The 27,308-nt window shown below is 39.8% G+C and overlaps 1 protein-coding gene across 12 annotated transcripts in view; it reads left to right on the top strand.

The window, feature by feature from the left end:
• The window catches only part of SCML2 (Scm polycomb group protein like 2), an 80,649-nt gene that overhangs the window by 43,116 nt on the left and 10,225 nt on the right, over positions 1 to 27,308 (top strand). For 10 of the 12 annotated variants that reach the window (XM_070066802.1, XM_070066796.1, XM_070066793.1 and 7 more), the window contains 4 exons: positions 13,524 to 13,741; positions 18,944 to 19,067; positions 22,588 to 22,791; positions 23,467 to 23,652. In XM_070066802.1, coding sequence (XP_069922903.1) covers positions 13,524 to 13,741; positions 18,944 to 19,067; positions 22,588 to 22,791; positions 23,467 to 23,652 — 732 coding nt within the window. The remainder of the gene's footprint in view (positions 1 to 13,523; positions 13,742 to 18,943; positions 19,068 to 22,587; positions 22,792 to 23,466; positions 23,653 to 27,308) is intronic. The other 2 variants (XM_070066800.1, XM_070066794.1) reach the window with 1 other exon arrangement.

The following is a 27,308-nucleotide window of genomic DNA, read 5'->3' as shown; positions in this document are numbered from 1 at the left end:
CTTTACCAATTGCTTTTCATGTTTCTGTAGAACTGTGAATGTTCAGTAAAACTACATACCACAGCACATTTTTTTTCCTGTGTTAACAGAGGGTCAGAAATGGCAGAGGTGCATATAACTAAGACTGTAAAAAAGTTCAAGGTGTGTTAGTCTCACTAGAATGCTTCTGAATAAACACTTAAGTATTCTTTTAGAATGTTGCCTTCAAAGTAGTTTAAAATAAAATGTGTACAGATAGACTTAGTATATTTAGTACTCTTCTTGTTGAGTATAAAGGAAATGGTAGAAATGCTGTCAACTCAAATGATTTACTCAAAAGCCATGAAATTTAAAACAGCTGATATTTTTCATATGAACAGCTTGGAACAAATGTTTTGCTTGTGCAAATGAGATGGCTATTATTATGCAAAGAAGTATCTTGGAAAAAAAATGTCCTTTCTCTGTTTAAAGTATTTCAGCTAAATACTGCAATAATTGCAAGCAGAGCCTAGAGATTTTTCTTTCTTGGTTCTCTTTGGTAATATATTTTAACAAGTTCTCTTGGGACTATTAAAATGTCTTGGTTTTTTAGGATATGTGGTCCAGTGGGGATAACTTTGCCTACAGAGGCAATAGGTTGGCAGTTAGATTTTTGCATGTCTTCTTATTTCTTTCTACATTCTTTGACCCAGAGTAACCTCTAGTCCTTCTCGAACTAGAGGAGTAAAGGAAGTTTGAGCAGGTGACTGATGATCACTGTCTCTGCAGCCTGCAGACAATATGCGAATTACTTTAGCAGTCCCCTAATCTCCTCCTCTCCCTCCTCCCCCTCTTAAACCAACACATGCAAATAGCCCCATCCCCATTTGCTAGACATTCAGCCTTGCTCAGGCAACATGGGCTTTGTTGTTGACTGGCTTTCTCCAGAAAGGCAGTTTTATTCCTGGGAAGGAGCAAGGCTATCAAGTGGAACCTAAATCATCTTAATAGTAAATAATTGCTTCTCTGGAATATTTTTAAAGGTAGGAATTACCACAAAAGTTTCTTTATATTGTGGTTGAAGAGTGGTTAAAGAAATCATTGTCTGCTTTGTTAGCTTTTGTATATTAAATGTCTCAGTAATTTTTATTATCTCAAAAATTCTCTATTCTAATATTACTTGTTGAGATTGTTGGCACTGTTATTCCAATATTCACTTCTCAGAATTGTTTTATGGTACAGAGGAAAGTCAGCCTTTGGTTTTCTTCCACCATAAAACATTTTTTAAAAGGAACGATTCTATTTTCAGTCAGATTTGATCATTTACACCTCTAGTTTGTAATGAACGTGTCAGTTTTTTTCCTGTGGATTTTAGGAATACGACAATAATTTCTCACTGGTATTAGTAGAGACTTAGTAAAAGTAATTTTATTATATAGAAATGTAGATAACATTTTACTAGTTAAGTATACCAATACATTTAATCTGTTGTGGAAATTGTGGCAGTGACTGCTATGATTTTTTTTTAACAGTAGCATAATAGACATCACTCTGTAGAAACCAGGTTTAAGAATTGAGTGACCTTTAAAAACTCAGTGTTGTTAGATTAATTAGCAATTGACTGAAAACAATGGAAATTTCTTTTTTGTGTGACTTTCTTCTAAAGTATTAAATGTTCTGGAGATTTTCTGCTTCTTTAATAATGTCATTATGACCCAAATCTTGGTTTCTTTTGAAGTAAGCATATTTGAGTTGCAATTGTGAAATAACATGGTCTTCATAGGAAGCAACTCCCATGAGGTTGAAGGGAGTTGTTTGTAAATTGTTTGTCGTCCACAAGTAGAAAACAAATATGTTTCTAAAACAAAACACCTAAAGCCCTTCTAAATTATAATTGTGATTTCTAGCTTCTTCTTGCATTTTTATAATTTCCTTTCTAGTCTGAATTCTTAGGAGATCTAAATATTTAACAGTGTAGGAAAGCTGTAAATTGTACTAAGTTCACTTTAAAAAAAGATTTATTTATTTATTTGAAAGGTGGAGTTACAGAGGCAGAGAGAGAGACAGAGAGAGGGAGAGAGATGACTCCCCAAATGGCGCAACACCCGGAGCTGGGCCGATTTGAACCCAGGAGCCTGGAGTTTCTTCCAGGTCTCCCACATGGGTGGTTGGGCCCCAAGAACTTAGGCCATCTTCTATTGCTTTCTCAGGCCATCGCAGAGAGCTGGATTGGAAGTGGAGTAGCCAAGACTTGAACTGGTGCCCATACGGGATGCCAGTACTGCAGGTGGCGGTTTTAGCTGCTAAGCCACAGTGTTGGCCCCGACTTTACTTATTTTAATAATAAAATAAGCCAGGAGCCCAGAGCTCCTTCTGGGTCTCCCACATGGGTAGCAGGGGCCATCCTCTGCTACCTTCCAAGGCCATTAGCAGGGAGCTGGATTAGAAGTGGAGCAGCCAGGACTCAAACCAGTGCTCCCGTATGGGATGCTGGTAGTGCAAACTGTGACTTAACCTGTTGTACCACAATGCCGGCTTCCAGATATGCTTTTTAAAAGCTGCCGGAGGGGACAGCCCTGTGGCGTAGTGGGTAAAGCCGCTGCCTGCAGTGTCGGCATCCCATATGGGCACTGGTTCAAGTCCTGGCTGTTCCACTTCCAATCCAGCTTTCTGCTATGGCCTGGGAAAGCAGTAGAAGATGGCCCAAGTGCTTGGGCCCTTGCACCCGTGTGGGAGACCTGGAAGAAGCTCTTGGCTTTGGATCAGCACAGCTCCGGCCATTGTGGCCCATTGGGTAGTGAACCAGCAAATAGAAGACCTCTCTCTCTGCCTCTCCTTCTCTGTGTAACTCTGACTTTCAAATAAATAAATAAATAAATAAATCTTTATTAAAAAAAAAAAGCTGCCAGAAAATATATAATAGCACTTGCCAAACGGAGATGCTCTGTCAGGCTCCAAAGCAAGCTATTTTAAAGTGAGATCTTTTCTGAATGAATGGTATATTTGTTTTGTGAGGCACTTACCTTTTATTGTATGTTTCAGTTATTTTGAATGCCGTAAAACCTGGTTCTTGGTGTTGAGATGAAAATTTGCATAGGGCATCAAGGAGACTCAGGAAGGAATTACATAGAATTTTATTATTTGGTCCCATCTATTTACATATTCTTACTCTGTTATTCTAGTAATTAATAGACTTATAATGTGGTCTGATTGTAAATATTTTAATTAGAGAGATTTAAATTTCATAAGAAAATTTTAAAAGTCAAGAAATTTGTCAGGAGGTACTTCTCCAATATTTGATGCAATTTTTTTCCTTGAAGGTATATTTATGGGGCTGGCATTGTGACGTAGTGGGTTAAGCCATTGTCTGCAACACCAGCATCCCAAGCGGGTGCCAGTTTGAATTCTGGCTGCTCTACTTCCAATCCAGCTCCCTGCTGATATGCTTAGGAAAGCAGTGGAGGATGGCCCAAGTCCTTGGACCCCTATACCTACTTGGGAGATCCAGATGGAGTTCCAGGCTCCTGGCTTTGACCTGGCCCAGCCCTGGCTCTTGTGTTCAATTGAGGAGTGGATGGAAGATCTCTCACTTTCTGTCACTCTCTCTCTCTGTAACTCTGCTTTTCAAATAAATAATCTTTAAAAATATATTTAGACAAGAGAACTGAATGTTCAATTACTTTGAGTAATTACTTTGAGATGTAATGCAAGAATGTTACTATGTCTTAGTAAAGTTGAGGGAAAAAAAAAACTAAAGCACTTAAACACTCAGTTTATTTACTTTTTTTAACTTTTATTTAGTAAATATAAATTTCCAAAGTACAGTTTATAGATTACAATGGCTTTCCCCCGCCAATAACTTCCCTCCCACCCACACCCCTCCCATCTCCCGCTCCCTCCCCCATTCCATTCACATCAAGATTCATTTTTAATTATCTTTATATACAGAAGATTGATTTAGTATATATTAAGTAAAGATTTCATCAGTTTGCACCCACACAGAACATAAAGTGTAAAATACTGTTTCAATACTAGTTATAGCATTACTTCACATTGGACAACACATTAAGGACAGAGATCCTACATGAGGAGTAAGTACACAGTGACTCCTGTTGTTGACTTAACAATTTGACACTCTTGTTTATGGTGTCAGTAATCTCCCTAGGCTCTAGTCATGAGTTGCCAAGGCTATGGAAGCCTTTTGAGTTCGCCGACTGATCTTATTTGGACAAGGCCATAGTCAAAGTGGAAGTTCTCTCCTCCCTTCAGAGAAAGGTACCTCCTTCTTTGATGGCCCGTTCTTTCTATTGGGATCTCACTCGCAGAGATCTTTCATTTAGGTCCTCTTTTTTTTTTTTTTCCCAGAGTGTCTTGGCTTTCCATGCCTAAAATACTCTCATGGGCTTTTCAGCCAGATCTGAGTGCCTTAAGGGCTGATTCTGAGGCCAGAGTGCTGTTTAGGACATCTGCCATTCTATGAGTCTGCTGTGTATCCTGCTTCCCATGTTGGATCGTTCTCTCCCTTTTTGATTCTGTCAGCTAGTATTAGCAGACACTAGACTTGTTTGTGTGATTCCTTTGACTCTTAGACCTATCAGTATGATCAATTGTGAACTGAAATTGATCACTTGGACTAGTGAGATGGCAGTGGTACATGCAACCTTGATGGGATTGCATTGGAATCCCCTGGCACATTTCTGACTCCACCATTTGGGGCAAGTCCGATTGAGCATGTCCCAAATTGTACATCTCCTCCCTCTCTTATTCCCACTCTTATATTTGATAGGGATCACTTTTCAGTTATTATTTAGTTTTTTTTTTTTAAGATTTTATTTATTTGAGAGGTAGAGTTACAGTCAGAGAGAGGGAGAGACAGAGAAAGGTCTTCCTTCTGCTGGTTCACTCTCCAAATGCCCACAATAGCCATAGCTGGCTGATCCAAAGCCAGGAGTTAGGAGCTTCATCTGAGTCTCCCACACAGGTGCAGAGGTCCAAGGACCTGAAGCATCATCCACTGCTTTCCCATTACATAAGCAGAGAGCTGGATTGGATAGGGAGCAACTAGGACACAAACTAGCATTCATGTGGGATTCCCACATCGCAGGCGGAAGCTTAACCTATTAGGCCACAGCACAGGCCCCAACACTCAGTTTAAACAAAGAGCATAATCTTTTGGGTGGGACAGTTCTGAGTTTGAATCCCAGTTCTCTGCTTCTATACTGGATGTGTTCTACTGGGTTGTGTAATTACCTATCTTATTATACCTCTGTATATTCCTATTTATTCTTTATTTTTTAAAAGATTTTATGTATTCATTTGAGAGGTAGACCTACAGACTGAGAGGGAGAGACAGAGAGAAAGGTCTTCCTTCTGTTGGTTCGCTCCCCAAATGGCTGCAATGGCCGGAGCTGTGCTCATCCGAATCCAGGAGTCAGGAGCTTCTTTCTGGTCTCCCATGCGGGTGCAGGGGCCCAAGGGCTTGGGCCATCTTCCACTGCTTTCCCAGGCCATAGCAGAGAGCTGGATTGGAAGAGGAGCAGCCAGGACTAGAACCGGCATCCATATGGGATGCTGGCGCTGCAGGTGGAGGATTAACCTACTGTGCCACGGCGCTGCCCCCCCTATTTATTATTTTCAAAAATCTTTCATTGTCAGTTTATTAGAGAGAAAGAAACCTTCTATCTACTGGTTCACTCCTCAAATGCCTGCAACAGCTAGGGCCAGGCCAGGCCAAATCCAGGAGAGCCCAGAACTACATCCAGGTCTCCCAGGTGGGCAACAGGGACCAAAGCACTTGAACCATCACCTGCTGTCTCCCAGGCGGCACATTAGCAGGAAGCTGCATCAGAAGTAGAATAGATAGGATTCAAACCAGACACTCTGATATGGGATGCAGGTATAGCAGCCACTTAAGCTGCTGTGCCAAATGCCCACCCCTATTTATTCATATTTAAAATAGAGATGATAATACTTTGCAAAGTTGTAAAAGACAAATTTTAGTAATATGTGAAAAGTCTCTGGCACATTTGAGGTCTACAAATATCTTTTTTTTTAATCCCCTAGGGTTTTATTGTTTGTTTTTTAAAATGCAGTGAGATTCACATCACATAAAATTAACCATTTTAAAATGAACACTTGGAGCCGGCAGTGTGACATAGCGGGTTAAGCCACTGCCTGCGGTGCCAGCATCTCATGTGGGTGCTGCTTTGATTCCCAGCTGCTCTGCTTCCAATCCAGCTCTCTGCTATGGCCTGGGAAAGCAGCAGAAAATAGCCCAGGTGCATGGGCCCCTGCACCCACGTGAGAGACCCGGAGAAAGTTCCTGGCTCCTGGCTTCCCATTGGCCCAGTTCCAACTATTGTATGGCCATTTGGGGAGTGAAGCAGCAGATAGAAGATCTTTCTCTCCCTCTCTCAATCTCTCTGTCTCTCTCTAACTCTGCCTTTCAGATAGTTAAATAAATCTTTTTTTAAAAAATGAACACTTTAGGGACATTTAGTACGTTTGCAATGTTGTGGAACTCCTACTTCTGTCTAGTTCCAAAACATTTTCATCACCCTGGCAGGAAAACCCATACCCATTAATCAGTTGTTCCCCATTTCCTCCTCCCCTGCCCATCTGTAGTCTGTCTCTGTGGATACCTGTTTACCTATTCAAATATTTACTTAGTGGAATTGTATATTATGTGACTTTTATATCTGACTTATTTCGCTTAGCATAATATCATCAATGTACATACTGCAGCAAGTTTCAGTACTTCATTCCTTTTTATGGCCAAGTGATATTGTATGGATGGACCACACTTTCCTCATTCATTCATCCATAATGAACATTTTGACTTTTTCTACCTTTTGTTTACTATGAATAAAACTGGATAGTTTAATTAATACCAAAAGGTTTCAGCGTGATGTACACTCATATATGTTATATGATTGCTTTAGAGTTTAATTTTATTGTATACTATGTTGAGTGGTTTTACTCCTTCTTGTTTAGTTAAATTAGTTTAAATATTTTATTCTAGATAATGAGGAGTGGCAATAAACAAAATGGAGGAGTCTTTAACTTTGAAAAGCTTGCTTGGCTAAAGTGAAAACTTTCATACACAAACTTTTAAATGACTTTTTATTAAATATTTATTTATTTATTTGAAAGTCAGAGTTACATAGAGAGAGGAGAGGCAGAGAGAGAGAGAGAGAGAGAGGTCTTCCATCCACTGGTTCACTCCCCAATTGGCTGCAGTGGCCGGAGCTGCGCTGATCTGAAGCCAGGAGCCAGGAGCCAGGAGCTTCTTCCAGGTCTCCCACATGGGTGCAGGGGCCCAAGGACTTGGGTCATCTTCCACTGCTTTCCCAGGCCACAGCAGAGAGCTGGATTGGAAGTGGAGCAGCCAAGTCCCGAACCAGCGCCTACATGGAATGCCGGCGCCTCAGGCCAGGACATTAACCTGGTACACCACAGCGCCGGCCCCAATGACATATTTTTACTTTGCTCATATATACATATATGCTATACATCAATGAGTTTTTATTAGAATAGGTTTTGTCTTTTTTATAGTTTTTAGATATTTTTATTCACATATAAAATAACTATTAATAAGGCATAACTGTCAACAGAGGGATTTTAACAGCAGATTAATGTTCACAAACCCACTTGATTCCTAGGATTTATCACATTCATTTTACAGGTGAAGAACTATACAAAAATGAAGTATCTTTCCCGATGTGAAAGTGCTAATAAATGACAAACCCAGCCCTTTAATACTTAATTTGTAACCTCTTACTATTATACTTAGTAATGCTGCTGAAAGCAATACTGTTCATGTTCAACTGCAGATAACTGTCAGACACTATGTAGTGGCTCAGGTTCCCAAACACTTCATAAAGTAACTGTCTTTCTTAATGTTGGAGATACTACAATCTGTGAAACTAAAATAAAGAGGAGGGACAAAAATCTGATGGAACACTTAACTAACTGTATACTAACGTACTGGTAAGTTTCTGTAATTTTTGACGAGCAGTTTGTATAATGAATAGGTTTTGTCTTAAAGTAACCTGGCATAGGGATTTGTTTTTATTTTATTTTTTAAAAAGATTTTATTTATTTGAAAGACAGTTTCAGAGAGAGGTAGAGACAGAGAGAGAGGTCTTCCATCTGCTGGTTCACTCCTCAGATGGCCGCAATGGCTGGGGCTGCATCTATCCGAAGCTAGGAGCCAGGAGCCCCTTCCAGGTCTCCCACACGGATGCAGGAGCCCAAGAACTTGGGCCATCTTCCACTTCTTTCCCAGGCCACAGCAGAGCTGGATTGCAAGTGGAGCAGCCGGGACTAGAACCAGCACCCATATGGGATACCAGCACTTCAGGCCAGGACTTTAACCTGCTGTGCCAACAGCGCTGGCCCCCTGGCATAGGGATTTGAATCCAGGTCTAGAACCCAGTCTTCCTCTTTTTTATGACATGTATTCAGAGATGGGGAATAGAATTCAAAGGTCAATAGATTGGTTTAAAGAATGAGGGTTTATTTAGATTTAGTAAGTAGGAAATGGTGATTAGTGACTTTGGAAAGAATTGCTTTAAAATATGTTTGAGAGAAGAAAAGCTTATTACTGGAACTAAGGAAATGGAATAATTAGGAAATTAATGTACCAAGTAGACATGATTCTTCTTGGTATTTTGGTAGTGAGTAGGAGGAAATTCACTCAAGGTATTGAAAGTACACCAGGACAAGGGAAAGAATTTCAAAATAAGGCATAAGTGAAGGCTGAAAGAGCAAAGACTTGAGGATCAAGTAATTAAATATCATGAAGATAGAGGCGATAATTGAAACCTTAATTTCCAAGAGTAATCAAAGGTAGTTGTTAAGACATAAATAAAAAAAGATTGGACTTAGAAAACTACAGAGAGAACTCTTCATTTGATAGAAAAGAGGCAAGAATGACTGAAAATAAAAGTACTTTAAGCTAAATGGAGAAATGGGATGGGTAAGGTTACTCCCAAAAGGTACCTTTAATCTTCACAGAAAGTTGAAGCTTGGGTCATTTACTGAATGGAGTAAGTGAAAGGGAATGGGCTTTTTTTTTTTTTAAGATTGATTTATTTTTCAGGGCTGGTGCTGTGGCACAGTGGGTTAAAGCCCTGGCCTGAAGTGTCGGCATCCCATGTGGGTGCCAGTTCTAGTCCCAGCTGCTCCTCTTCTGATCTAGCTCTCTGCTATGGCCTGGGAGAGCAGTAGAAGATGGCCCAAGTCCTTCCCTGCACCCACATGGGAGACCCAGAGGAAGCTCCTGGCTCCTGCCTTTGAATCGGTGCAGCTCCAGCCATTGCGGCCATCTGGAGAGTGAACCAGCAGTTGGAAGACCTCTCTCTCTGTCTCTACTTCTCTCTGCAACTCTTTCAAATAAATAAAATAAATCTTTTTTTATTTAAAGGCATATTTACAGAGAAAGAGAGGGAGAGACACAGAGAGAGAAAGATCTTCCATCTACTGGTTCACTCCCTAAATGGCTGCAACAGCCTGGGGCTGGGCCGGGCTGGGCCAGGCTGAAGCCTGAAGCCAGGAGATTCATCCTGGTATTCCACGTGGGTGCAGGAGCCCACAAGCACTTGTGTCATCTTGTGCTGTGTTTCCCAGGTGCATTAGCAGGGAGCTGGATTGGAAGTGGAGCAGCCATATGGATGCCAGTGCTACAGGCAATAGCTTAACTCACTATACCACAGCACTGACCCTTAGATGGGAACTTAAACAGGGAGAATGTTCTGCCTTGGAAACCTTCTTGAAATCGGCGAGTCACATTAATGACTCTCCACTTAATATTAGTGTAGATCCAAAATTCTAAAACACAAATTGGTAAACAGGCTGAGTGTTATATCCAGTCTGTATAGCTTGCGAGATACCAATGGTTTTTATCTTCTTAATTGTTAAAAAAAATCAAAAGCAAACAGAAGAATGTGAAACAGAGGCTGTATGTAACCTTTGAAGCCTGAAATATTTACTGTCTGACCCTTTACAGAAAGATATTGCTAGTCCTTGTTTTATAGCTCAGGACCAGAGAAAGACAACAGTAGTATGACTCAGGTAGAAACTGACATGCTGGTCATAATCAAAGATGAAGGGTTGATAAAGGAATGGATGCTAGTTAGAAGTGTGTTGGTGGAAGGTTGGTGGAAATGGACAGTTAGGTTCATGTTGAGTAGAGAATAAAGCAAAGCCAGAAGATAGTTATTGGATCAGATGACATTGGAGGGGCTAGGGGCTTGAGGCTAGATGTCATGAAGAGAAAGCAAAGGGCAGTCATTGGTTTGGAAGCAAAGATGACAGATAAGGAAGTTTGAGGTCGAAAAAGGACACATGATTTGTTGTCTTGAAGATAGAAGAGTTCTACGAATTTCCAAGTACATCTAACCATTTCAGAGACCTGAAATGTTAATGGTAAAGTCAGGATGATGACTCATCAACAGCGTGATGATCAAATTCCTGAAAATGATGATGGGGAGATTGTGTAAGAAGAAATAATGTGAATTAGGTACTGGACTTTTTGAAAAAAAAAAAAAAAGAAGAAGAAGAAGTGAGGCTGGAGTATGAGGTAGATGATGGTAATGAGATAAGAAAAGGCTGGTGTTAGGGGGAAAATTATGGTGGCGGTTAAGTGGTCTTGTGTTTGTCCTGGCAGCCAATAGTTAGCTGCTCCCTCCACTGTGGTTTGGTAAGTAGCAGAAAATAGATAAGAAAAGCTTCAGAAAAGATGCAGTTTTCTTTCTCACAGATCGGATAGTCCATTGACTATGGGAGGAACAAAGCAGTAGATTAATGTCAAAGTGTAAAATGAAACCCTTGAAATAAAAGTAATAGTTGTTTTTTTGCATATATTTATAAGTGTTTCATTTATACAGCTCTTCCTGTAAAGAATTTTTATTTGGCACCAGTACTTTTCATTATGTAAAATTTATTTTTGGTAATAATTAAGTTATTAAGGGATTGATGCTAAAAATATCTTTTTGTTTAACTGTGAATATGGATGAAAGTAACTAGGCAGGTAACCTTCATTCACAATATTTAAATTGTCTGGATTGGACTACTGGGTAACTAGTAGCTACAAATCACTTGGGCATGATAGTGGCCTTTATATGGCAACATTAATGTAGAGTCTGTGTTATAGTATATGAAATTTTATTTAGGTTTGAAATTCTGGCCGGCGCCGCGGCTCAATAGGCTAATCCTCCACCTAGCGGCGCCGGCACACCGGGTTCTAGTCCCGGTCGGGGCACCGGATTCTGTCCCGGTTGCCCCTCTTCCAGGCCAGCTCTCTGCTGTGGCCAGGGAGTGCAGTGGAGGATGGCCCGAGTACTTGGGCCCTGCACCCCATGGGAGACCAGGAGAAGCACCTGGCTCCTGCCTTCGGATCAGTGCGGTGCGCTGGCCGCAGCGCGCCGACCACGGCAGCCATTGGAGGGTGAACCAACGGCAAAAGGAAGACCTTTCTCTCTCTCTCTCTCTCTCACTGTCCACTCTGCCTGTCAAAAAAAAAATTCTATTAATTTCATTTTTGTGAAAGGTAGAGAGAGAGAGAGAGACAGACAGGGACAGGCAGATAGAGATAGATCTTTTATCTACTAGTTCACTCCCCAGATGCCCACAACACTTAGGGTTGGGCCAGGGCAAAGCCAAGAGCCAGGGACTCAGTCTGGGTTGTCCACAGAGGAGGAATCCAAGTACTTGAGCCATCACCACTGTCTCCCAGGGTGTGCATTAGCAGGATTCTGGAATTGGAAGTGGAGCTAGGACTTGAGTCCAGGCACTCTAGAAATGGAATTAAAATCTATGTGAGATTTTATATTATTTCATTGTAATATTCATTTTCTATGAACTTTTTGAAGACTTTTCATGTGGTTGGATTTCACAAATTTTTGTGTGAGAAAATCTTACCTGTTTTTAAGATTTTTAAAATTCATTTGAAAGTCAGAGTTAGAAGGAGAGACAAAGATCTTCCAACTGCTGGTTTAGTCCCCAGATAGCTGCAATGGCCAGAGGTGGGCCAGGCTGAAACCAGGAACCAGGAGCTTCATACAGGTCTCTCACATGGGTAGAAGGGGCCCAAACACTCAGGCCATCTTCTGCTGCTATTCTCAGGCTATTAGCAGGGAGCTGGATTGAAAGTGGAGCAGCTGGGACTGAACCTGAACCCAGTGCCTATATAGGATGCTGGCATCACAGGCTATGGCATAGCGCTAGCCCCAGAAAACCTTATCTTTTAATTGATTAATCTTTTCATGAATTTTTAGAAACATCCTCATATAGTAGCATAGTGCATTTTAGCCTTAAATAAATTATATAATTTTGGGGCAATTGTTTAGCATAGCAGTTAAGATGCCAATTAAAACACATACATCCCATTTCGGAGTACTTGGGTTTGATCCCTGGCTCCAGCTCCTGATTCCAGCTTCCTGCAGGCCCTGGAAGACAATAGTAGTGACTTATGTAACTGTGTTCCTGTCACCCACTTGGAAGACCTGGATTGAGTTCCAGCTTCAGCTTTTTCAGGCATTTGATGGAGAAGTTCTTTCTTGCGCTTGCTCTCTGTTTCTATGATGTCGCTCCCCCTCTTCACGGAGGAACGACACAGGACCCTGCGCTGTTCTTTTGTCTGCTCGGCCCTTCCCGGGTTTGCTGCTGGTACTTCCCAGGTTGGCTGCCGTCCCTTCCACCTCCGTGGAAGGGCGGTTCCCCCTGCCACTTTCCCCACTTCCGCGGGGGAGCGGCACACCGCCGGCCGGCTCTCTCAGGGGCTGCTCAGGTGTTCCTTCAGATAGATGTTCCTGGTGCATGTTGTCTCTCTCCTCCTTTATAGTCCTCTTCCACCAATCCCAACTCTGCTACCCACATGCCGAGTACGCTGCTCTCCTCCAATCAGGAGCAGCTCCTGCAGCTTGTCAAGTTGGTGAGAGGCAGCTGTGTAGAAGCTGTTTACTCCTCTCCCAGCGCCATATTGTGGGAGAGCAGATGCATAGAATAAGTCTTAATTCCAGTAACTTAGTCTAGTCCGAGTTGCTCCCTACACTCTGACTCTCAAAAAATTAAAATATATAGATATTTATAATTTTTATTTTTCAATTATACTTCAATAAAATTAAATAATCAGGAACCAGGGCAGTCCTTGGCCCCTGAAAGATAAAGCAGGAACACTTTGCTGTGTTTTTCTATCTCTATATAGATATGCAAGATGAATCCTATATGTGTGTAATTTGATAGTGTTGTCTAAAGGAAACAGTCTTTTCTGTGCTAAGGAAAAGTATGAGAAGCAGCTAAAAGGTAAATTGCCAGAAGTTTTCACTTTGCTAAGTCAGTTACTCATTTCTCCTATAAAAGCCTCTTTATTTTTCTGGATAATTAGGCTATTTCCTGATAATCTGAAATCTAAAATACCTGCAACTTCATTTTAAATGTTGCCTTTATTTTAAGTAATTTTCAACAAATAACCTTTGGGAATGGTTTTAGAGATAAACTTCTTTTGAGTCGTAAGAAGATAATACCTTAATTATGTCATTTATTTTGTTGTGTTTTTTTCTTAGTTCCTGTTGTAAAGAACACAGCAAAAACACAGTCTTCCCCTTCCAAAGCAACTGAGCGTTCAATGCAGTCTCCTCAGAACACTGCTCCAGGATTGCCAACACAGCAGGTCAAGAAACCAGGTCGAACTAAATCTTCTGGAAATACTTCAGCTCCCAAGAAGGGTAGTTCTGCTAAAAATCCCACACCAAAGAAAAAAGGTGTAAACTCAGGAAAAAAGGTTAGTTGTATCTCCCGCTAATATGTATTATAGGTCTCTATAGTACCTTATTTTTTTTTAATTTAAAGATTTATTTATTTATTTGAAAGGCAGCATTAAAGAGGAGAGACAGAGTTCTTCCAACTTCTGGTTCACTCTCCAAATGGCCGCAATGTCCGGGGCTGGGCCAGGCCAAAGCCTGGAGCCAGGAGCTGCTTCTGGATCTCCCACGTGGTTGCAGGGGCCCAAGCACTTGGGCCATCTTCCCCTGCTTTCCCAGGCATATGAGCAGGGAGCTGGATCGAAAATGGAGCAGCCAGGACTTGAACTGGTAACCATACAGGATGCCAGCATCGCAGGTAGTGACTACAATGTCAGCCCCAGGATGATATCTTTTAAAATGTTGAAAAGAAAAAAAAAGTCAACCTGAAGTTTTTATGTCCATCATAAATACTGTTCAAGAATGAAGGTGAACTCTGAATATATGTAATTTTTGTCAAGTATACATCAGTAAACCAAAAAAGAAGAGACTTCTTAGAGTTTATAATTTTCTTAATATAAGGTTTATACTCATTTAGTTTATTATTTCTGTATATCATGATTTTTGTTTCTATTCTAAAGGAATATTTCCCCCATTATGTTTTGCTATGAAACAAAAGATATAGATAATAGCTTTTAAAAATAAAAGGTGAATTAGGGGCTGGCGCCGTGGCACTCTTGGTTAATCCTCCGCCTGTGGCGTCGGCATCCCATGTGAGTGCCGGGTTCTAGTCCCAGTTGCTTCTCTTCCAGTCCAGCTCTCTGCTGTGGCACGGGAGGGCAGTGGAGGATGGCCCAAGTGCTTGGGCCCTGCACCCGCATGGGAGACCAGGAGAAGCACCTGGCTCCTGGCTTCAGATCGGCGTAGCTCTGACCGTGGCAGCCATTTGGGGGGGTGAACCAACGGAGGGAAAAACCTTTCTCTCTGTCTCTCTCTCTCTCACTGTCTAACTCTATCTGTCAAATGAAAAAAAAAAAAGGTGAATTAAAGATATTTTCAGATAAAAATATACTTAAAGAATCTATCATTGGCAAACCAGCACTACAAGAAATGCTAGCAGGAAGTTTATCAGGCTGAAGGAAAATGAGACTAGATGGAAACTCATAACCCCAAAAAGGAGTTAATAGCTTCTAAGTTGGTAAAATTCTGGGTAAATGCAAATAGCTTTTCTCTTTCTCTCATTTTTTTTTCTAATAATGTGACTATTTGTAGCAATAATTATAGTCTTTTTTATCAGCACCTGGAATTAAAGATTTATTTATTTATTTGAAAGTCAGAGTTACACAGAGAGAAGGAGAGGCAGAGAGAGAGAGAGAGAGTGAGAGAGAGAGAGGTCCTTCATCTGCTGGTTCACTCCCCAATTGGCTGCAACGGGCAGAGCTGTGCTTATCCAAAGCCAGGAGCCAGAAGCTTCTTCCAGGTCTCCCAAGTGGGTGCAGGGCCCAAGGACTTGGGTCAACTTCTACTGCTTTCCCAGGGCATAGCAGAGAGCTGGATCAGAAGTGGAACAGCTGGGACTCGAACAGGCACCTATATGGGATACTGGCACTGTAGGCAGCGGCTTCACCTCCTACACCACAACGCTGGCCCTGTGGAATTCTCATTTACTGACAATTCTAGGTATATATACACATACTTACTTGTATGTGTCTGTGCAACTTATACACATTGTGATAATTACACTATCACCCAACTTTTGTTAACATGTATCACTGATTATTATCTGCTATGGAAAAAGTACAGGTTATGATGCTCAAAGCTCACATTGCAGTATTTGATGTAGAAATGTCAAAAATCTTTTAATTTCATAAAACTTAATCAAATGTTTTTATTATTTGAAATGGAAAAGGATACACAATAATGTAAATGTATGGATTTAGTCATCAATAAAATTTAAGTATAAAATCAGATATTCATTTTTTAGGTTGTTTTTTAAAGATTTTATTTATTTGAGAGGTAGAGTTACAGACAGTGAGAGAGAGAGAGAAAGGTCTTCCTTCCACTGGTTCACTCCCCAAATGGCCGCAATGGCCAGAGCTGTGCCGATCCGAAGCCAGGAGCTGGGAGCTTCTTCCCGGTCTCCTACATGGGTGTAGGGGCCCCAAGTACTTGGGCCATCTTCTACTGCTTTCCCAGGCCACAGCAGAGAGCTGAATTGGAAGAGGAGCAATTGGTACTAGAACTGGCGCCCATATGTGATGCCAGCACCACAGGCGGAGGATTAACCTGTACCACGGTGCTGGCCTCTCGTTTTTTAGTTTTATGATAATATGCTAATATTGAGGGAGTGTCTACTGTATATTGTGATTGTAACTCTCGTTCTGTTTGTTTATTTTCATAACTCTGTTGTCTTACATTAACCTGTTGAATGGGTACTGACTTCAGGTTTTTTTTTTCCAGTTTTGTTTTTTAATTTTCTTTAAGGTCTACAGATTTCATGTATTTTATATATACAGATTCAGAAACATAGTGATACTTTTCTAAGATTTTATGTTATACATAGATATAATACATAAAACCATTACTGTATAAAGGCCTGAGATGAGGCCTATGGATCTCTACCATTGCAAGGTTTCAGCATTCTAAGTTGACTCTGGAAAGTTAAGGATGTCCATGGTAATCCCTAGTACATATTTTAAAAAAATATTGGGGCCGGCGCCGCGGCTCAATAGGCTAATCCTCTGCCTGCGGTGCTGGCTCCCCGGGTTCTAGTCCCGGTCGGGGCGCCAGATTCTGTCCCGGTTGCTCCTCTTCCTGTCTAGCTCTCTGCTGTGGCCCGGGAGTGCAGTGGAGGATGGCCCAAGTGCTTGGGTCCTGCACCCGCATGGGAAACCAGGAGAAGCACCTGGCTCCTGGCTTCGGATCAGCGTGGTGCGCCGGCTGCAGTGCGCTGGCCACAGCGGCCATTGGTGGGGTGGTGAACCAACGGCAAAGGAAGACCTTTCTCTCTGTCTCTCTCTCTCTCTCACTGTCCACTCTGCCTATCAAAAAAATATATATATTGGGACCAGCTCTGTGGCGTAGTGGGCTAAGCCTCTGCCTGTGGCCCCAGCATCCCATATGGGTGCTGGTTTGTGTCCCAGCTATTCCTCTTCTGACTCAGCTCTCTGCTTATGGCCTGGGAAACAGTGGAGGATGACCCAAGTGTTTGGGCCTCTGCACCCACGTGGGAGACTGGAAGAAACTCCTGGCTCCTGGCTTCGGATCAACCCAGCTCTGGCCCTCATAGCCATTTGGGGAGTGAACCAGCGAATGGAAGACCTTTCTCTCTTTCTCTCCCTGTAATTCTGCCTCTCATAAATAAATAAAATCTTTAAAAAGAAAAAATGACCAAGAAGTATAGGTTAAAAAACCAGTAAGAAAATAAATTAAAATGGAATTCTAAGGAATATCCAAATACTTCAAAAAGAAAGGAAGAATAAGAACACAGAAGAGATAAATAGAAAACAAATAATGGTAGAACTAGGCCCAAATGTATTAATAATCACATTCCAAGTTATTAAAATACACTTTCCAATTAAAAGATTATGAAATGATTTTTTAAAAAGACCCAAATACATCCTATGTATAGGAAATGTACTCTAAATATAAAGGCCTATAATCTTCTCAGCTTTATTGGTGCTGATTGAATTTAATTTCATAGGTATTACCTTAAACATTTCTTGAGTTTAGCCATCTGATACCAGTATCTATAGTGTTTCTACTGATGTTTACAATATGAAACAAAATAACACCACTTTGATTTAAAAAATATTGATACTGATATTTTTATTTAATCAATGAAAATTTATAAACTAAAAGTAAACAAAACTAAATGTTGTATTTCAAATATGTAATTATAAACACTGAAAAAGTCAAGCAGATTAATGCAAATCATAGCAGATGAGATTTTTTTAAATGAAAAATAAATAAAAATTAATAGTGAAATTTAAAATGAAATAATATACTATTTTAAGTACATTTTTAAATTAACATGCATGTATATTTTACAGTTGCTGAAAACTTTTTGTGATTAGTTGGTTTAATGGTTGAAAGTATGAGATAACTCTACATCATTTCTTTTGGCTCCTTTATATTCCAATTCGAATGCTAATTTAATAATTTTGAAGATATCTTTTTGAAAACATTGCTTTTTTAGTGGTATGGAATGGGAAGGGACAATACTCTAATCTTTTTCTGATAATTATATTTTTGTTTCAAAGACAGCATTTCAGTTCACTTTTTTTTAGCTTCAATGTCTTATGAAAAGAGGAAGATTCTCATGCAGTTACCTATATCCGTATTTTAGTACTACCATGCTCATAGTTTAGTTATTCAGAGAATCATTGAACAAGAGTAAAAATTATTCTTTTGTCAACTGTCACTTTTTCCCACCTAAGCTTAAGGATTCTAGAAGTATAGATGCACATTTTCTAAATCAATGTACCTTTTATTCAATATGCAATGTCAATGTAAGCCATACTATCTTGGTATGTCTCATGCTAAAGGGTTCAGATTTCAGATTTTTAAAATACTGAAATAATAAGATTATCAACACAATAATTATAATTCCATACTTAAAAGTAACATCATCTATTAGGATACTGTGAACTGAAATGACAGTCATTAATTTACAAATAAATTCTGTCAACATTGAAGTATGAACTTTAGCAAACCACTTTGTAATTTTGTCAAAATTATTATATTTCATGTGGAGAAGTGCAGGCTAGACACAGGGAAGGCTACATGAACAACTGCTGTCAAAAGTCCTTTGCCTTGTTGAGTTTTGTTCTTCTGTGGTTTTTTTTTTCCCCCTACTGAATGTGTTGATCTGGGTTAAAGATTTACAGACTTTTCTTTAGCAGTGTGAAAAAAATTATCTTACATGAAGCCTCAAAAATTAAAACAGTTTTACCTGGTGAAATAATGTGGCTAAGGTGTGCATGGTTGGAGCAGGTAGTAGAGGAAGGAGTCTCAGCCTCTCTGTTTCTACTTCCCTGACGTGGGTAGCCTGTAGCCTCTGAGGGACTCAGTTGAGGAAGTTCTGCAGGTTGTGACACACACACACAAGGATGCCAACATTGAGGACTTTTGTAACAAAATCTGGTGAACCAACAATACCTATACTCTTCTGGATTTCTTGCTAGGAAGTTTTTAAAAAGTAGTTTAAACTTGTGTTTTCTTTCTTTTTTTTTTTCTTTCAGGAAAAAATCATTCCTGTGTTGTGTTCTACATCTTCAACTTCTTTAAAAACGCTGATCAGAGAGAGTGCCAATTCAGGTGATAGGGATGCTGCTCCTAGAATGTCTAAAATAGTGATGTCTACAGGTAAGTTAGTATTTTAAAAAGAGTATAAAATTTCCGGTCTTTTATTCTGTATTGTTTTCAGTTCTTTGATGTCCTAGAGTTAAGAGGGGAAAAGATGATAATAGATGATAATAGTAAGCATTTCTTTTAGTATTTTTCATATTTTAAAGTATTTTGTAATGCTAATTGATCAGTTTGATGTTAGGGAAAAACATTCTGCATAAATATGAGGATACTTCAAAAAGTTCATAGAAAAATAGAAAAAAGATAATTTATTTTGATGTAAAAAGTTTTAAATTTATGCATAATTTTCAATAATATGCATTTCCATGAGCTTTTTGAAGACCCCTTATAGGTATGGTCTCATGAGACACTTGAAAATTCAGTATTCTGGGGCTGGCACTGTGGCTTATATAATGGGTAAAGCCATCGCCTGCAGTGCCAGCATCCCATATGGGTGCCAGCTCTAGTCCTGGCTGCTCCACTTCCAATCCAGCTCTCTGCTATGGTCTGGGAAAGCAGCAGAAGATGGCCCTTGCACCTCATGGGAGACCCAGAAGAAGCTCTAGGCACCTGGCTTCGGATCGGCTCAGCTGTGGCCATTGTGGCCGTTTGAGGAGTGAACCAGCAGGTGAAAGAAGACCTCTCTCTATAACTCTGCCTTTCAAATAAATAAATAAATCCTTTTTTTAATAAAAGAAAATTCATTATCCTAAAGTATTTTATCCATTTAAGTGAGATTTAAAAATTTTATATCATTGACAAATTGTTTTCTCTTTATCTCATTTCAAAATTTGTCTTCTTGTAGTGTATGTATTTTTTTTAAATATTTATTTATTTGCAAAGCAGAGTGACAGAAAGAGGGAGAGGCAGGGAGAGATCTTCCATCTGCTGGTTCTCTCCCCAGATAGCTACAACAGCCAGGTCTGGGCCACTCCAGAACCCGGAGCCAGGAACTCCAATCCCATCGCCCACACGAGTGGCAGGGGCTCAAGTACTTGGGCCATCTTCCACTGACTTCCCAGGATCATTAGCAGGAAGCTGGATGGGAATTGGAGTAGCCAGGACTCAAACCAATACTGCAATATGGGATGCCGGGCTGACCACTGTATGTATCTTCAAAGCTACTTCAAACCTTGTTTTTTTCTTTTATTTTTAAGAAGATTGATTTATTAAATGAAAGAGTTACAGAGAAAGAGGGAGAAACACAGAGAGATCTTCCATCTTGCTGGTATGCTCCCCAGGTGGTCGCCAGGATTGGGTCAAACTGAAGCCAGGATCTAGGAACTTCATCTTGGTCTCCTACATGGATGGCAGGTGTCCAAACACTTGGGCCATCTTCCACTGCTTTTCTCAGGCCATTAGCAGGTATTTGGTTTGGAAGTAGAGTAGCCAGGACACAAACCAATGCTCATATTGGATGCCAGCATTGCAGGCGGCAGCTTTACCATTGCAGCACAATGCCTGCCCCCTTTAAACCTGTTTTAAAGTACTTTTTCTTGGGGCAGGCATTGTGGTGCAGCAGGTTAAGTTATTTGTGACACTGACATTCATCTAGGAGTGGGGGTTTGAGTCACAGCTATTCTGCTTACCAACCAGCTTCCTGCTAATGAGCCTAGGAAGGCAGGGGCTGATGGCCCAAGTACTTGGGCTCCTGCCACCCGTGTTGGAGACCAGGATGGAGTTCCTGGCTCCTGGCCCAGCCCTAGATATTGTGGAAGATTTTTTGCTGTCTGTCTCTCTGTCTTACTCTGCCAGTCTGCCTTTTGAATACATAAATAAATGTATTTTAAAAGAAAAAGAAAACTTTGACAAGTCCCTGCCAATCAAGGGGCATGATGACTTTTTTTTCAAGATAAATTTGTTTATTTGAAAGGCAGAGAGAGGGAGACACACACACACACACACACGCACACACGCACACACATCTTCCATCTGGCATAGTAGCTTTACATTGTTTGCTGCTATGAAAAGTTTGAAACAGCACAAACCTAGACAAATCAATGCCTTTTATTTATCATCTCATGCATATTTCCTTACTCTTTCTGTTTTTCAAAAGCATATTTTATTGCTTTTTATCCTAGAGCCTTAATTATCTCTCTTACACCTTTCTATTCTCTGGACTCCCCCTCCCATAATTTTTCTTTCTTGACTAAAAATTAAACTTTTTTAAAAATGAAAGATGAGTTTTACAGTTTTTTCTCCTTTTTACCGTTTTGATTCTTAATCCCTTAGTAGGAGAGACTAGGTAAATGAATGAATACAGGTTGAGCATCCCAAATCTGAAAATCTGAAATGCTTCAAAATCCAAAACTTTTTGAGCATCAGTCTGATGCTGCAAGTGGAAAATTCCACACCTGACCTTATATGGTGGGTTGCTTTCAAACACAAGCACACTAAAGCTGTATAAAATTACCTTCAGACTCTGTGTATGTATAAGGTATATATAAAACATAGATAAATTTGTGTTTATACTTTGGTCCCATCACCAAGAATATATCATTATGTATGTACAAACATTCTAAAATTCAAAACACTTCTGATTCCAGGAATTTTGGATAAAGAGATCTTCAAACTCTGTAACACAAAGAAGAAAAAACACCTTCTTTAGCTTCACTTGTGTTGAGTCCAGGGAACATTTCTATTTTCTTAAAATGAATTAAATAAATTTATGTCATAAGAACTTACTGTGACATATATCCTTGAGTTATTTGTTTTCTTTAACAGTTAAGGTACACTGTTGGTGATTTAAAAGAAATTCAGTCCAAATCCAAATGTACCAAGATGACCAGTTTTCAAAGGAAATTATTATACTGTGTGTATAAGTAAAAGGTGAAAATATTCACCTATCTTTGTGCCATTTTATATAATATGGGAGTATATGAAGAATTGTTTTTGTAATGTTCCTAAAACTTCTGTAGTTTTTATTTATAATCAGATTGAAATAAATAAATTGAAGTAAATTATTTTTTAAAAGATTTATTTATTTTGAAAGAGTTACAGAGAGAGAGGGAGAGACAAAGAACAATCTTCCATCCTCTGGTTTACTCCCCAGATGGCAACCATGGCCAGTGCTGGGCCAGGCCAAAGTCAGGAGCTTCATCCAGGTCTCCCACGTGGGTGACAGGGGCCCAAACACTTGGACAGTCTTCCACTGCTTTTCCCAGGCCATTAGCGGGCAGCTGGATCAGAAGTAGAGCAGCTGGGACATGAACTGGCACCCATATGGAATGCTGGCATTGCAGGCAGCGGCTTTACCAGCTATGCCACAGCGCCAACACCTTAATTATTTCTTTATATGTTTAGTTTCACAAATGTGAAAATTTACTTACCAATATTTTAAATAGCAGAAGTGATCATTGATAGTAATTATATTTTGATTCTCTTTGAGTGAAATGGCTAATGGGATGTAGTAATTTTGTAGTGGTTTCCCAAAATTCCTTTTATCAGTCTCATTTATAAATATCTATAAATGTTTATAAATATCTATATCTATAAATATATTTATAAATATCTATATCTATACACATTTTTCCTGAAGTCTGTGTCTATATAAACAAACATGGAAACTTTGGCCCTCACCTGGATCCCAAGAAAATCCAGCAGCTGCCCGACCACTTTGGTCCAGGCCCCGTGAACGTGGTGCTGCGGCGAACTGTGCAGGCCTGTGTGGATTGTGCCATTCAATCTAAGACTGTTTTTGGATTCCTGAAGCCAGATAATCGTGGAGGAGAAGTGATAACTGGTATGCTCATCTAATCCTTTATTCAGCTTCTTTTCAGATTTGATTTTAAGTTTAGAGAAGGTTGGGATTTTTATACTGCATGAATTATTTATAATATTTATTATATTAATTATGGTATTGTAATATTATTATATTGATATAGCACAATAGTTACATATTTATGGAGTTTTAATCCTGGTTCAGAAAATTTATTTTCAAAATAGAGAAATGATGTCAGAATATTACTAACTAAAAGGTACAGATTTCTCCTTTTACATACTGTGTTAAGCTCACTGTAAATTGACAATATATTTTAAGTTTTGTAGAAAAGAGACTGATCCTATAGGAAGCTCTAAATAAAAATGTGACTTAAGTCATTAAAAGATGAGAGAAATTTGATGGCTTCCATTATTTTGTGAGTACAAGGAAGTATTGTTAAAGATCAGTAGGTTTTCTGTTGCTATTGTTTACTTCATGACTATTTCTAAATGATACTGGCTTTTTTTTTTAAACTTTTTTAAGCTATTATGTTTGAAAAAGGGATTATCACAATTAAGAATATTAGTTTATGAATTACAAAAACCATAAGTAGGATTTATAATACATTTCCTAAATTGATGGGGATTTTTGTTAGCATTATATTTCTCAACCCTCTATGAGATGGCTCCAACATCTCTCTTTTTTCCCCTAATATAGCCTCCTTTGATGGGGAAACTCATTCCATCCAGCTCCCTCCAGTGAACAGTGCATCATTTGCTCTTCGCTTTCTTGAGACTTTATGCCACAGCATGGAGTGCGATAACCTTTTGAGTAGCCAGCCTTTCAGCTCTTACAAGGGTAATAATACTAATAGCCCTGCAGAAAAAGATCAAAATACATCAGGTGGGAGAAAATATAAATGTTTATACTGCACTTCTGTTTTGTATCATGTTTTATACTTAACTTGAGAATCTTATATAATTCAGAATTGTTGGAATTCTAGAGCATTTTCATCATCCCAGAGATACACTGCATCCTCATTGACAGTAATTCCTCAGTCTCTCCTCCCTCTGGCCTCGAGAAACTATTCATCTGTTTTTGGTCACTATGAACTTGCCTATTCTGGACACTTCGTATTAATAGAATCATAAAATGTGTAGCATTTTCTGTGTGGCTTCTTTTTTTTTATTATTTGAAAGAGTTACAGAGAGAGAGAGATGTCTTCCATCACTGGTTCACTCCCCAAATGGCCGGAACGGCTGGAGCTGAGCCGATCCGAAGACAGGAGCCAGGAGTTTCTTCTGGGTCTCCCACGTGGGTGCAGGGGCCCAAACACTTGGGCCATCTTCCACCACCTTCCCAGGCCATAGCAGAGAACTGGATCAGAAGAGGAGCAGGCAGGACTAGAACTGGCACCCAATTGAATGCCAGCACTTCAGAACCGGGCTTTAACCCGCTGTGCCACAGCACCGGCCCTGTGTTTTCTTTTAATTAGCATAATGTTTTCAAAGTTCTTTTATTTGGTAGCATGTATCAGTACTTCATTCCTTTTTTTTGCTGAATAATATTCTATTGAATGGATATTTCACATTTTGGTTATCCATGTGTCAGATGATACTTTTGGGTTGTTCCCACTTTTTGGCTGTTGGGAATATTGTTGCTGTGAACATTTGTGTACAGGTTTTATGTGGACATATGCTCTTAATTCTTTTGGGTATAAATCTAGGTGTGGAATTGCTGGGTCTTATAGTAACTCAGCGTTTAGCTTGTTGATGAACTGACAAACTTTTCCAAAGAGGCTGTACCATTCGTACACCCGTCAGCAACCTGTCATGGTTCCAATTTCTCCATATTCTTTGAACACTTGTTATTGTCTATCTTTTTTATCCTAGTGAGTATGAAATGATATCTCATTGTGGTGTGATTTGAACTTCCCTATTGGCTGAGGTTGAGCAGCATTTCTTATGCTTATTGGCCATTTGTATAGCCTCTTGGGAGAAATCTGTTCAAATCCTATACTCATTTTTAATTGAATTCTTTTCTTATTGTTGAGTCATCAAAGTTCTTTGTATATTCTAGATACACATCTCATGTCAGATACATGACTTTCATGTATTTTATCCTTCTTTTGATTGACTTTTCAACTTTCTCGATGGTCTCATTTATTATTATAAAGATTTATTTTATTTGTTTGAAAGGCAAGAGTGACAGAGAGAGAGATAGAGGTCTTCCATCCACTGCTTCCTCCAAATAGCGCCATGGCAAGGGCTGGACCAGGATGAAGCAGGAGCCTGGAACTCCATCTGGATCTCACCACATGGGTGCCAGAGTTCCAAGTATTTGGACCATCATCCACTGCCTTCCCAGGCACAGTAGCAGGAAGTTGGAATGGAAGCAAAGCAGCTGGAACTTGAAACAGCACTCCCATATGGGATATTGACTTTGCAGGCGGTGGTTTAACCTGCTGCACCACAACACTAGCACCTTTGATAGTGTTCATAAATCACACAAATATTTAATTTTGGTGAATTCTCTATTTGTTGAGATATTTTTCTTTTCTTTTAGTTCTTTAGACATATTTTTAGTTCTTTGAACATGCTTACAGTGTCTGATTTAAAGACTTTGTGTAGTAAATCCAACATGTGCTTCTTCAAGGACAGTTTGTATTGAATGGTTTTTTTTCCTGTGTATGAGTCATACTTTCCTGTTTCTTTGAATATATTATAACCTTTTTGTTGAAAACTGGGCATTTAAAAACAATACACTGTGGTGCCTCTGGAAATCAAATTCCTTATCGGTGTCTAGGGTTTGGTGGTGTTACTGATGCTTTTATTTAGTGACTTTCATGGACTAATCCTGTAAAGTCTATATTCTTTATCATATGTGCCCACTGGAGTCTGCTCAGTTAACCTAGCAATCATCTAATGATTGATAGTATTTCCTTAAATGCCTAGAATGAATATTTATTTCAGTCTTTGCCAGGGGATTCTCTGTGTGTGTTGGGTCCTAACTTCAGTGGTCTGAGAGATAGTTTGTAAGTCTGCCTTGTGCAGGGCTCAAGGTAAGCAATAGATCAATGATGAAGACCTTCCCAGGTCTTTCCTGGGCATGCATGTGGCCTTCTAGATTCCCAGGAATGTGTCAGTGCTTTTCAAAGTCTGCTAATGGACACCTTATTTTATCCAGTGCTTGCTTTAAGCTTTTTGGTCAGCCTCTGGTTAGCCCCAACTAGTACTACTGCCTCAGGCAACTGCAAAATTAAACAGTTGCCACTATTTTTCCCCAACAGATACCCTAGGTATAAGATTGTTCACACAAAGTAAGCTCTGATTCAGGTAAAATATAGACAACCCCTGAGAAGGAGCTTCTCAGTGAGCCCCAAGACTGGTTAAAAAGTGACAGTTTTCTAGGGGTGAAGCTTTTGGAGAGCCCCAAACTCATTGTGTGCCCCATCCAGTGATTCCTGGGTTGCTTGCTTTTCATGTCTACTATAGTTATGAAGGTTTCAAGGATATTGTAAAAATGGGATGAAAGGGATCATACTGGGATTAAAGTTAAAAATGTCACAGAATTCACTTTTTTCCTGAAATCCAGCTATTTTTCCTGAATAAACACTTTCTGGATTCTGGCCAAGCCTGTAGTTTCCAGGGTTTTGAAGCTTGACAGTTTTTACTAGTGTGCTCAGTGTTTTTGTGAAAGGATGGATTTCTAAGAGGTCTTTCATCAGTCATCCAAGAAGTGCCCCTCTATGATGACTTTGAAAGTACTTTGTAAATCATATAGCTTTCTAGGAACACTTTCTTGCCTCAGCTTACTCCAATACCCAGAAGCAGAGGTAAAGGATAAATTTTATGTTTTTTCCAGCCTCAGATGTTAGACCATACACCAGCTCTATAAACATTTCCTAAAGAAAACATTAATATATTACAAGTTAAAAAATAAGTTTTTTTCTATTCTTACTAAGATTTTCTGAGGTTAACAGATATCTGTAGAAAACTCTCTATATATTTATACACAGATATACATATATATACATGTAAAAGATTTATTAATTTTTCAATTTGAAAGGCAGAATTAGAGAGAGAGAGGGAGAGACAAAGAAAGAAAGATCTCCTATTAGCTGGCTTACTCCCCAAATGTCCACAACTGCTGGGATTGGGCCAAGCCAAAGCCAGAAGCCCAGAACTCCATCTGGCTCTCCCAGATGGGTGCAGGGGCCCAAGCAATTGATTTATCTGCCACTGCTTCCTCATGCACATTAACAGGGAGCTGGATCAGAAGTGGAGCAGCTAAGACTTGAACTGGTGCTCATTTGAGATGCCCACATTGCAGGATGCAGCTTAACAATACTATGCTGCAACACTGGTCCCAGAAATTTTTTTTTTTTTTTTGACAGACAGAGTGGACAGTGAGAGAGAGAGACAAAGGTCTTCCTTTGCCATTGGTTCACCCTCCAATGGCCGCCGCGGCCAGTGTGCTGTGGCTGGCACACCGCGCTGATCTGATGGCAGGAGCCAGGTACTTATCCTGGTCTCCCATGGGGTGCAGGGCCCAAGTAC

The sequence above is a fragment of the Oryctolagus cuniculus genome, chromosome X (genome assembly GCF_964237555.1).
Source record: "Oryctolagus cuniculus chromosome X, mOryCun1.1, whole genome shotgun sequence".
NCBI lineage: Eukaryota > Metazoa > Chordata > Mammalia > Lagomorpha > Leporidae > Oryctolagus > Oryctolagus cuniculus.
Note: the sequence above shows the minus strand (reverse complement) of the source record. Positions and strands in the feature narration are given on the sequence as shown.